This window comes from Phaseolus vulgaris, chromosome 1, assembly GCF_000499845.2.
Source record: "Phaseolus vulgaris cultivar G19833 chromosome 1, P. vulgaris v2.0, whole genome shotgun sequence".
Classification (NCBI taxonomy): domain Eukaryota; kingdom Viridiplantae; phylum Streptophyta; class Magnoliopsida; order Fabales; family Fabaceae; genus Phaseolus; species Phaseolus vulgaris.
The window spans coordinates 10188754-10201731 of record NC_023759.2 but is presented as its reverse complement, the minus strand read 5'-3'; the positions used below and the strand labels follow the sequence as shown (position 1 = coordinate 10201731).

Genomic DNA, 12978 nt, shown 5'->3' with positions numbered 1-12978 from the left:
GTGAATCTAAAAGAATGTTTAGGGAGTAGAGATTGGGAGGAACCACGAGCACTACGTTGATTATTGGGAAAGAACTTGGAGCAAGAAAAATATGTTGTTTGTGCTTGAAGAAGATTAGTGGTTGTGCGATATTTTTCTAGACACTCTTCTTAGGCTAAAAGAAGAGCTTGAACTTGGTCTACAGTATAGGGATTTGTTTGGGAGGTGACCGAAGTGATAAAAGCATCATATTCTTCAGGAAAACCTTCTAAGATTGCTTCAATGTGATTTTCAATGATGATGAGACCCAACAACGACCAGGGAGTCAACAACTTTCTTGAGATCTTGAAGAAAAACATAAATGGATTATCGTTTGGGATCACGTAGAAGCATCTTGAGTTTCTTTACGCGGGCATGGGTCCTGAATGCATAATGGGTTTGAAGATTGGAGCATATTTGGTGTGATAAGAACAAACCAACCATGGAGTTAGATTCCTCAGCAACAAAAGAATACCTAGGAGATCCTCAACAACAAAAGAATACCTAGGAGGAAGAGAAGCAGAGTCCAAGAAGTGGGTAAAATTGAGACTAAGTAAGGTGGCAAGGACTTGTTGCTGCCATATGAGATAATTCTCTTCATCAAGTTTAAAGTGAATAGGAGTGGTAAAAATATGAGGGTAGAAAGCGGAAGCAGAAAAATTATGGGTGGTGGTGGTGGCGCTTGAAGAAGTCGCAAGAGAAGTTGAAGAAGGTTCAGCCATAATTGTATACCATGTCAGATTGAGTGGAAGGAGAGAGAAAGCAAGAGGTGTATATTGTAGAAACAAAAAGTTGTATTACGTAAAGAACTGGACACATGATATATATACATGCACAGAAAGTAAGGGTGTGAGAGAGTGAAAAATAGACTAACAGCACTGACAACATTACTAACTAATAGCGAGTATAATTATTAGTTTCAGCTAGAGTTAGAAGCTACCCTACAAAATTATTACTTGACATTAGGGTTGCTGCACAAAGTCCAACTCCCAATATTTGTGTAGTCTAATTATAAATATCTTCGTAACTTCCATTCTTACATTCGAGAATTCTAATCCTGTTAAAATTCACAAACCGATAGAGAACTCCATTAAATCGCCAAAAACAAGTGCCAAGTTATCGGGTGTTAATGTGTTATACATGTGATTTCACTAGTAAATTCTAATATTGCCTTTGAAATGGAAGACTCCTTTCAGTAGAATATAGAGAAATAACAGAGTGGAGGCGACAAGCGGTGATGACCAAATCAATGTGTAACAGCACAGGCACTGAAACATATATGTTGGAGTAAAAACGACATTTTTCTTCAATGTAAAGTTTTTTTATGACACCATCACACGAGTGCACATCACAGCGGAACTCAAATTAGTCACTCAGCTTGCAAATGTCAATGAACTTCTGAACTGCATTATGGTATTGGGTTCCCTGAATAAAGGACAGGCACAACGTATGCAAGTTAGAAAGTTGCTCATATTTCAAAAGCATATCTACCATACAGAAGAAAAATATAACCATTACTGTTTAACAGATATTAGTTCTCTAGCTTTTGAGAAGAATAAGTTCCCGATTATTAGTATAGTTATTATTCCATTTGCATGTCCTTATGATAGATAGGACTAAAATCTTATATTCACAAATTTAATTGAAAATTCCGCCACGATATGTCAAAAATCATGCATAGATCCATCACCAAGGGGTAAAATTTGACCCAACAGCCGGTAAAAGCAATAACGCGTCCAGGCCAAAGACAGAGATACCTTAGGTGTCAAAGAAAACTATATTGTAAAGCTTCCAAAAATATTAAGTCAAATTAAATAACGCCAATGAAAACAAGGGATTAGGTAATGTTAGATAGAAACTCACACGAACTGAACTGATAAACAATACCTCCCAATAAAGTTGGTGACAGTCCATGCACTGCCAAAACACTAAATTCTTGTTAAATAAGCAATTTGGAATTCTTTGAAAACCCTTCGCAGCTTCAATAGCTTCTTCAGTTGTCAGTGGCTTCTGAATAAAAGTTCCATTGCATTTTGTGCACCTCGACATTAGCTTGTCCTCGTTAATTTTAAGTTGAAAAGTTTCAATAACCTGAAAAACACTTCCAATACCCTTTGTTACACCATGTCATCACTCTCTCGTGCAAGGACTGCATCTGCATTACAATTTTTGTACGAACAAAACTAATATACAACTCTGTGTCGTTCGTATTGTTGTCCAACTAAAATTGAAGTTTCATCTTGTATAATGCATAACCCTTTAATGTAAAACTTCATTTAGCATTTATCAAAGTGAAATTCTAATTCTAATGTAACTAGTACAAACTGCACCGTGAACTACACTTAAGTTTTTTCCATTTTCTATTCACTTTGCAATAAGATGGGAAGACCTTTTTGTGTGTAGAAATCTAGGAAGAAAATAGACGGTGTCCACACAGATAACTTTGAAATCCATGTACTAAACTCTAGCCTATAACGACACTTCTGCATTATACATAAAATTTAACATACTAAAATACAAAAAATAAGAGTAAAAGACAACGTTACCATAATATGGTGTAATCATACTTTTTATTTTAACATGAATATATATTATCAATCTGTTTATCTGGAGCCAAATTCTTCCTGCAACTTATTAATTGTGTGACTTGCACCCGATCTCCTTTTGAAATTTCCAAAATTATCCTTTATTCTGGAAATGAAAATCTAGAATTCAAAAAATACATTCCGGAAAAGTAAAGCCAGAATAGATTATTGTGTTCAGAAAATGAAATTGAATTCGAAAATCAAAATCCCATTTTGGAAAAACAATTCAAGAATGCAAAAAATACGTTATGGAAAAAACAATTCCAGAAAATAAATAAATCTGAAAACGTATTTTGGAAAAGGATTCCAGAATTCTGAAAAGTGTTCCAGAAATCCAAATCAAGAAACGTATTCCAGAAATATTTTTGGTTCTCACTCCCAACTTTTATTTAAGGGCATTTTTGTCATTTTAAATAATCTAAGTGGAGGAAGTAATTGCCTTATCTGGATAGTTAATTTAACCATACCTCAAGTAGCTGTTCATTTTTCAGAAGACTCTTCACTCTATATATTTGGTTTTTCATCAGATAGTCATGTCTTTGCAACTTTGCATCCCGTGTCAAAATCACTCGTTTCTCTTTTTGTGCTTGCTCTATCAACATCCTAAATATAAATGAAAATAGTTTCACAAAAGAAGAAAAAATATAGATATAAAAGTCACTCAGATGTCAGAAGTATGACGTTGAGCATGTACTAGAATCAACAATTAGAAAATCATAATAATAATAGAACCATACTCTATTTATAACCTTGGTTCGGGCTTCTTTGAATAAGGAATTGCAGCATCTATCCCAACGCATCGTAAATGTTTTGCCAAGCCTTCAACCTGAGTAAATTCCTTAAAATTCATGCTCACATTTTTATTTTATGAACATTAAGATCTTACAATAAAATAAAACCCTTTCTTTTTCAATAAAAAAGGTGCATAAATATTAATAAAAAAGAAGTCCAGAAAAGGGGCATACAAGAACCGGATAATGATGAGTAAGCCTCATTTCTTCTGTGCAAAGATGATTGAATTTGACAAAATTTCTAAAATTCCTTAGGCTAAAATAGTATAGAAAGAAAGGGAACATCAGATCTTCATAATTAAAACACTTACCATTACATCGCAAAGGAACTTTGGATATCCATTCCCCCCCTCCAAAGGATCCCAGGGTGGGGTACCTTGCCACTCATCAAAGTTCTCAAAATGATTTTCTTTGCTAATCCTATTAATTAGTGAATGCTTCTTCCCTTTCTTTTTTGAGCTTTTGGGCTTTTTGTCTGACTCCTTTAGCAGGATTCTATCACCATATTTTTTTACAACTTTCAACAAAACTTCATCCATTGGCATAGTAACCCAATATGATGACTTTTGGATCATTCCCCCAGCTAAAGGTATCATACGAGCAACATCGGAACAAGTTGTGGCTTCGACAATTGCTAAAGCTTCAGAAAAATGTGCTCTTAGAACTTTATCACTCGAATCATGATTTCTGAATACCTCTTTTAACCCAAGATTAGCATCAGGATTAGACAATACCGTAGTCTCAAGAATCAAGTCCCCTGCAGTGAAGAATTCAACAAAATGTTAGCAAAGCAAATTATCAATTATTATTAGACAAAAATACAAAAGAGAGGGAACAAATGGATATATCCCGTGATCAGAAAGTAAGGTTAAAAAATAATACAGAAAAGTTTCTGATACTGGTGGTATTATATGAAAGGAAATAGTTGATATTCAAGGAGAATAACTCCTTTACAGCAACAGTGTAACTCCAGCTTAGAAAAACAAAACAGGAAAAACAGAAAATAGTAATGCGCAAAGAATAACAACCAGAGGAGCACGACAAAACCGCTGTCCCCAAGACAAATGCCTAGCCAATTCCTCACCCAATTTCCGTTCTCCCTTTTGCCAGTCTCCTACCCTATAACCATGTGCTCCACTATGTTTCTCATCATGCAGAATATTCCACTTGAATGTCCTCTTGCCATGTGGACATTCTGCTATGAATACCTTCTATTTCAGCCCATTTATTCTCAGCTCATCTTCCTTCTTATTTATTCTTTTTCTTATAAAGATGGGTTAAAGGCCCATAAGTTGTCATTTATTTTATATGTTGCATGTACATGAGCTTTATTTATGTGGATGGATGAGTAAGAAATGAAAACAAGCAAAGTTGCAGAGTTTGGTACTTATTCTGCTCACAAGTAGCACAACCAATCAACTACTCCACATCTTTCCTCATAACATAGCAATAAAAAACACTCTCTAATCTTTTATATGTTCTAGTTTCCCCAGTGTGCCCAACCCACGAAAAAGAACGAAATTCACACAAAAGGGAAGGAATCCTAACTTATTTGGGAAGTAACGCAAATGGTCCTTAAACCACAACCAACCTTTAGCGACCCCAATACTATTAAAATCGCAACTAAACTCACATACCCGTGTAGTCTTACAAGAACAAGGGATGTTGTGAGCTAACGCGGATGGTGAATTAAGGGAGGCACAAATCACTGCGAGATTGTGAGGTTGCTCATCGAACCGAGGGATCATGCGCCGTCGATCCTTCTCGTCTGATGCAATTAGGGTTTGAAGGCCCATTTGTTGGCTAAAAAATAGGACTCTACCCAAAATCAATGCCAAATACTCGTATGACCCTCCATCCATTCGCAAATCATAATAGAAGGAAACTCACGACAGCACAATCCTTTTGACGCTGACACTGAAGTCCAACAACCATCACTATCGTCATTGATAGCCACCGAAGCACTCACGCAACTTCTACCAACGCTAGCTTCATCATTGTCAATGATGCCTTCCCAGTAATTGACATTAGCTCTGTTTTTGCTTTTATTTGTTCTTGCTAGATTGTTCTTTATTCTTGCTGGAGATTCTTTGTTCTGTTTAGAATTTGAAGGGGAAAAAAATAATCAGTGGAAGGTGGTTCAATTCATGATGCTAGAAGAGGAAGGGGTATTGGAGCAAATTGGTCCTACATGGAATCATTGTGTTTCACTTGATGGGAAAGCAATAAATGTGAAGTGTGACTATTGTGAGAAAGTATTATCAGGTGCAACTTATCGATTGAAGCATCATCTAGTAAGAACTTCAAAGGATGTTGGAGCCTGTGTAGGTCCAGAAGATGTTATATAATGTTGGATGTCGTTTATCAACTATAGCAAAATTTGATTAAAAATTTCAAAATTCAAAGAATTTGAAAGGGGCAACAGTTTGGGAGATTCAAAAGATGTTGGAAAAAGGCTAAGGCAAGAAGAAGGATGGATGGACCAATAGGAGGAGGAGAACTATACTTAATTTTGTGGTAAATAGTCCTAAGGGGACGATCTTTTTTAAGTCTATTGAGGCTTTTGACATATGTAAGATAGTTGGGGAAAAAACTTTGACAATTCAAACGGTTGTGATAGAGGTCGTGGTTGTGAAACACAAGTTGGGTGCACTTTAGGAAACAACGATAATAAAAGAAAATGGGTGCAATTCAAACAACCTTAAAAAAAGGAACCATAGTTAAGAAGATAATGAAAAAAAATGCAAAAGAAATGGAAGCAGAGGTAGAGCCCCAAAGATTGGAAGCTTTGATACCAACTTGAAAAAGATTAAACTGAACAAGAGAAGATTTGATGGAAATTGTATTTTTGAAATAGTACATCAACCTCTTTATATATAGATAGAACTCTAACCCTAAAATAATGATTACAAAAGTGATCTTGAGTCTTGTAACAACTTCTAACAACACACTTGTAATTAATTACAATATCCTATTGTAGCTTATCAACTATATTTTCTCCTAAATCAACATATACATATATATATATGTGTGTGTGTGTAAGTGCAACAACAACTCACTGATTTTTCATCATAACTAAATTAAAGTACAAACCACCTAAGTGCAAAAAATATCATTCATGAGTCATTGTATGTTGTGTCAGTCATGCACTCATCCTTAGAAGGTTGACGGGGCATTTGTGAGCCCTCACAGAATATATGTGATGACTCTTATGCATGCAAAATACAATTTTCAAAATGTAATCCTCTTTCATTTGAATATAATTGTAGCACAATTTAAGATCAAATTTGGAGAAGATCGTCATTCCCCAAAGCTCATTCAAGAGTTCTTCACTAGAATTGGAAACTTATTTGGGACAATGCTCAACACTCGATAATTTACAGGAAACCTCCAACTTCTATCCTTTTTCACCGATGTCAATGGACTGAATTAAGCATTGATACTTGGCATGATCATCCCTATAGCTAACATATCATGTACAAACTTTTCAATTTCAGCCTTATGATGTGGGTGGAGATAGGGCTCATGTTGGGTATTTGGGAACCTTTTTTTAAAGCTATAGTATGATTGCAAGATCTATTGGGAGGCAAATTTGTGGTCTCTTTGAATAAATCTTTAAATTCTACCAATAACTCTTAAACACCTTCCACAATAGGTTGTTGCTCCATTAACACCATGCTCATCATGCTTCCACATAAAATGTCTTTGCCTCACCTCGTAAATCCTTTATCATGGCTTCCAACAATGTCGTTGTTGTAGACAAAGTTTTAGTCTCCAGTAATTTTTTCCAAGGCTTTACAACTAATAGGCCAAAACAACATCTAACGCTCCTAATTCAAAGAGAAAGTAAGCATATCACCTTTACAGAGAGTATTTGAAAATCTATTTGTGAAAAGTAGGAAATAACACAAAAAGAGAAGGTTAAATTGTGTTGTGAAAAATTTGCAGTTTTTCGCTAATATCGATTGTTCAGATCCGATCAAATGATATACGTAACAGATTTGAGAGTTCTTTGTGAAAACGGTTTTAATTTTTCCTTCCTTCTTTAGTTAATTAAAAGAGCAGAAAAATAAGAAATGTAAAAGATTCAAGGAAAGAAAAAGTTATTCAATATTTTTATAATGATTCGTTTGATCTCACAAACTACGTCCAATTCTTGAGCAACTAGTCAAGTTCCACCAAGCAATCTACCGTTGCAAAGTATATGTGTGTGTTCTTTGATCAAGCCACTCATGGCTACCATTAAGTATTCTTGACACTAGTCACTTCTGGCTCACTGAGTATTATTGACACTAATCACTTTTGGCTCAACACTGAGTATTCTTCAGACTAATCACTTCTAGCTCAACACTGAGTATTATTGACATTACCCACTCCTGGCTCAACACTAATACAATATCTAAGTGATCAACCGATCATTGATTCTTTCTCACTAGAGAAGGTAGTGTCTTTGGACATATACAAGGCTAAACTCTCTCTACTAGTAAGCGAAGATGAACACAGACAGTGTTCTTACAAAGCTTTAGGGCAAAGAAAGATTTCAACAACGTTTTTGCACTTGCAAAGTATGGCTAGCTTCCTTATCTGCTTTTCTTTAAAGCATGTCTTCTGATAGCCTTCAGAAAAGTAGTTGTTGCATTCCCTTTCTTGGTCATTAAGTAGCTTTGAAGTCTCTTCGCTATCTTCTTTCTTATTTCGTCATCATCTGATGAGCTCTTATGTTGAGAAGCAATAAATGCAAGGCATGGAACATTAAATTCTCATCTCTTCCTTAGGCCACCTCTCTAATAGCTAGCAGTACTTATCTTCCTCGATAGCAGATCCTTTTACACCACACGTTAGTTAAAATTGCACATCGTACCGGATAGACAGTTGAACTCGAGTTGAAACTACATGTATCAAAGAAGTTGGTGATCATTTCAACTTTGAATCATATCCCTATGTATTTTTGAACATTGTTGTTTAGTGTGAATCTACATGGGACAAGCGTAAAAGACATTCTTTGTTTTTCAAACTTAAGCTTTAGAATATTCTTTAAGCGTATCAGTTTGAAGTCTTTGGTTTGTACTTATCGTCTGAATAATCTTCATTTAACTTATCAGACGAAGTGGAACTTGGCTCTATTGTTTGCCAGACAAAGCATATGCATTTGTGATCTGGCTAGTGTCTATCAGACGTAGTTGCTTCACATATTCCAAGCACTAGGCTTGTCCTGCTTCAAGTTTTCCAAGTACTAGGCTTATTATGTTACTACCACATAATCAAAATATGTTTAGGGTGTTGTATTTTTGCTCTATTTCCCACCACCACCTTATACCCCTTTGAGGGTTTACATGAGAGAGGAAGCATAGGAAACTTTTAAATCAGGTAATAACCCTCTTATTCTTAATACTCCACTTCAATGTCCTCTTGCCATGTGGACATTTTGTTATGAATATCAAACCTTTTGTCTTTGCATTTCCTTGCTTAACGCCTTTTTTCTTAGCCCATCTTCCTTCTTTTTACCCATCCAGGATTAAAGGCCAACAATTCCTATATTTAGCTAACATGTTACACATACATGAGATTTATTTTTGTGTTAGAACAAGTGTTTTATTATCTTCTAGATTACTTTGTAAAAGTTTTTAGTTGTACCTATCATCATATAGGGTCCTAAGTGTAGGCTTTTATTAACCTTTCGTACTTCTTATTCAAACCTTAATATACTTATTGAGTCATCATTTCTTGTTGAGATCAAGATCTTCAAAGCATCATTTCTGTAAAATCTTTTACTTTCAACTTGGTACTAGAACAGGTCTAATCCCACTCAACTTGTCACAATTTGGCATTGTTTGTCATCAACATTTGCCACTAGCCACCATCAATATCTCTACCAACCACTGAATCTATTGTACTTTGTCAAGCGACACACAACCTTAGTGGTTGCAGAGGCAAAAACCTCTGTACACCCCTAAACCCTAAACCCCTTTTTATGTGGCTTAGTCAAACGTGTGTAACTAATGTGCCACCTTCTACTCACTGCAACAACAATGTGCCTCCTCCAATGGGCTCGTTGACTCTTCTTGTCTGCCTTTCAACCTTCTTCTCAGGATTCCAATCTTGTTTTGGTAGTTGGCTTGAGTAAAGTTATCTTTTTGGGCTTTATCTCTCTTGTACTCAATACACAATGTTGTTTGTACAAGCATTCTCCTTCTTTGGATACTTCAAAAAAACATAATGGAAAAAATAACTTTTCTTGGACTACATGTTTTGACATGCATCTAATGAAGAATCTTCAAATAATCCACATCTTATGAAAGAATTACCCACATAATGAGAAGATTCCATGTGTATCCCTCTTTGGAAATTCTTTTATAAAATAATGCAAAGTCCAAGAAATGAGCAGCTAAACAATTTATGTAAACAAACTTTATAAAACTCATCATGAAAACCCTATCTAAGTGATGATTATCATGAAGGGGGCATATACTTTTAAAGACACTCGAAAGAGAAAAACAAAAGGTTTAATCATAATCTAGTTATGATTCCTCTAGGTTTCCCAAAAAATGTAAATACGAGCCCCAAAATCAATAGTCATATTGCCATTGTCCGACTTTTCAAATTTGAATAACTTAGTCATTGCATCGTTCATTTGAAAGAAAACTTACAATCTAGACCTACACTTTTTCATGGTGCCTAAGTGGATTGTCATGTATCTTTCAACATTCAAATTTGTAGCATATGATAGGAACTTGGGTAAAACTTGGGTATTGCAGGGTGCCCAAGTCACACATCAAGTAGTATGGAATGCTTAGCAGAAATTTAAGTGTTTGTTCTCCCTCCTTAATAACTTGCTTTTGAGGGTGGGTTTCCCCAAGGGCTTGGGTGCTTACCAGCATGAGAATACACTATGTTGTCAGCTTGAGTGACCAAATATCCAATCAAGCAATAAAACAAAAAACCAAATCATGGAATAGAAGAAATATAACACAATGGCAAGTTTGTAATTTGTCCAGAGTTTGTGCCATAAAATTTCCCAGGATTACAAACCTTTTTTGACAACCATTTCCTGGAAGACCTTAAATATGTCGAGCAAGCAATGAGCATCCAGAGCTGCATATCTTATCTGCTCTTCTGTAAGAGGACGATGCGACCAATCACTACATTGAAGTTCCTAGAGCAGATATAAGTTTGGTTAACACGATATAGTAATTGGAAAAGGCCATTTGGACCCACTCTGGATCCTAAACTTCCAAGGGAGGACATACAAATCCTTGAACAAATAAGAGGATCCCCTTTCATGTCCAATTATAGACATCATGTTTCAATTTAAATTCAACAATATGAACAAAAGTATCTTTCTACTATGGTCAATCCTAGTATTGCTAATGAAAAGTCAATAACAATCTGTAACTTGCATTATTTGCTTTGTGAACAAATATTTTCAGAAATCATTTTAAAAGCCAAGATATTCAGATTGATATAATCCAATAGGCAACCAAAGAATCCTTTTCGTCAGAAACCATATAAATCAAACGACAAGTTAAAAGTCAAAATTTGAGATGCACCTATCACTTCTATCTGAAGATAGCCTACTAAAAACTAATTCTGATAGAATTTAAACCATCCCATTAATCAGCAGAATTAATATTCTCAGGGCGATTATCATCCTGGAATTGACAATTGTTACTAGAACAAGTGGTTGAATCCAAAAATGGGATTGCTCCAACTAAAAGAAAAATATTTTTATTTAGATTACAATCTGGAATCTTATAGATATTGAACACATTCCCAACAATCATTCTACCATTGACAGGGATTAAGCACTTAACTTTGACACAAATATGCATTGGTTTCTGACGTGAATAAAGTATTAGTTAACAGATGCAAATCCATCTATATGCCTCTACCTAATTACTTAAGCTTTGAAGATTACTGGTTCTCAAACATGTACAAGGATTGATCTGTGCCAACATAATTCTTTTTCGTAATAAAACTGAATTTCATCATGAGGTAAAAGTGAACTATTCAATGTCCATGTTTCAAGCCTAACTAACTTCAGTTTGAGCAGCGATGGCAGATACTTAAATCCACTCATTTCTTCAGCCCTGTTTCTGGATGTTTAATTCTCTGACAAAATTAAATATAAATTTGACCAATGAACAAAAAGAACAACACGGAGAAACAAGCTTGCAGCAGTACAATTCTTTTAAAAGGAAAAGATCCAAGAACAAAACAACTGATAAAAACTTCCTACAAATGCTAACAGAAAACCCATTTCACCTAAAGAAAAGAATCACATTCCACACAATAACTCAAATAAGCATAGGCATGGAGGCAGAACAATGCCGAGGTTGAATGAATATCTTATGAAACAAACCTTGGAGAGCGAAAACCCCAATACTTCTGCACAAATTGTTGACAAACTCTTACTTTGCTTGGGTGCATGCTTCTTACTATGCTGCAGATGATTGTACACACTCCTGATATCCAAATACGGCTCAACCTATGCACAATTGAATTAAGAAACTCTCTGAAAAAAAACAGGAGCAGAGCAGAAATGTTTATTCTCAAGGGTCAGTGGTGTTTGTAGTTTCTGAAAATTTTCCAAAATTTAAACATTGCTTTAGTTTTTGAAATACGTTAACCTTGATAAAAAAAAACACTTAACCCTATTTTTATATTATATTATACTCATTGTGTGTGCGTATGTGTGACCTTGTCGAAACCGCCGTGGGAGCAGAAAGTGGAGGACAGGTAAACCAAATCCTGCTTGAATCCGAATCCGAGTTTCAAGATGTCGGGGCACAGCAGCAATTCTCGCAGCGGTTCCGACAGTGAAGAGAGAGGAAGGGACAACAAGTCCAACACAAACACGCCCCAGTCACCGCACGCGATTTGGAGCACCGACACCGTCGGGAATGACTTCCGTACCGGCTTCCACTCCGCGTCCAGGCCCACCACTGAGCTCCGACCCAACGCCTCACTGAGCAGCCTGAACTCGGCCGTGTCCGTGCCAGTGACCAGGTGAACTTTCAGTTTCACAGGATCACTCTCCATCAGCGATGTTTGTTATTTCTTCTTTTCAGTTTCACAGTTCAACAAAATATACTTGAGGAAATACCAAACGGGTCCCAAAAGATAGTCAAAGAAAATTTCTTGCAAAGTTGTCCCTATTTGTTTTCTCCTATTCACGAGTTAGTCCTTCTCTTTCAAGCATCATGCTGATTACAAGCACATAAGTTTTCAGTAGCACATGAGATCTTAATAATGAAAATGACTCTAGTAATTTAAGCATTAAAGAGTAATAGGTACCTAAAAAAGAAATAGATTTGTCAATGTATTTATCTCGATTTCTTTAAAAAATAAAATTCCAGAAGCAACCTATATCGGGTAACTTTTAACAGCTCCATCCTTGTTGATTTTAATCCAATCGACATTACACATTTTCCAAATGACTTGAATATTTCTAACTCTTTCTAGGACTAGTTTGGATGTCATTCAAAACATGAAAGTCAACCATATCCTTATTCATAATTTTTTTTTTAGCAAACATTACGTGATAATCTTATAAAAGTTTGCATAGTGTGTATGGCACAATCTAA

General features: G+C 35.6%; 1 protein-coding gene across 4 annotated transcripts; it reads right to left on the bottom strand.

The window, feature by feature from the left end:
• Positions 1-1078: 1078 nt before the first annotated feature.
• On the bottom strand, positions 1079-12633 carry LOC137813541 (uncharacterized). 4 transcript variants are annotated; one of them, XR_011081442.1, is made up of 8 exons: positions 12092-12608; positions 11754-11879; positions 10424-10547; positions 3706-4151; positions 3353-3429; positions 3071-3206; positions 1906-2173; positions 1079-1443 (listed from the first exon to the last, which is right to left on the bottom strand). XR_011081442.1 is itself a non-coding variant. In XM_068615866.1 (8 exons), the coding sequence occupies exons 1-8, from the start codon at positions 12431-12433 to the stop codon at positions 1384-1386; spliced, it is 1515 nt and encodes a 504-aa protein (XP_068471967.1). In that variant the 5' UTR covers positions 12434-12633; the 3' UTR covers positions 1079-1383. The 4 variants fall into 4 exon arrangements, 3 of the variants coding, with proteins under 3 accessions (XP_068471967.1, XP_068471966.1, XP_068471968.1); XM_068615866.1 differs by having other exon boundaries at positions 1906-2109; positions 12092-12633; XM_068615865.1 differs by having other exon boundaries at positions 1906-2109; positions 3353-3441; positions 12092-12605.
• Positions 12634-12978: the final 345 nt, after the last annotated feature.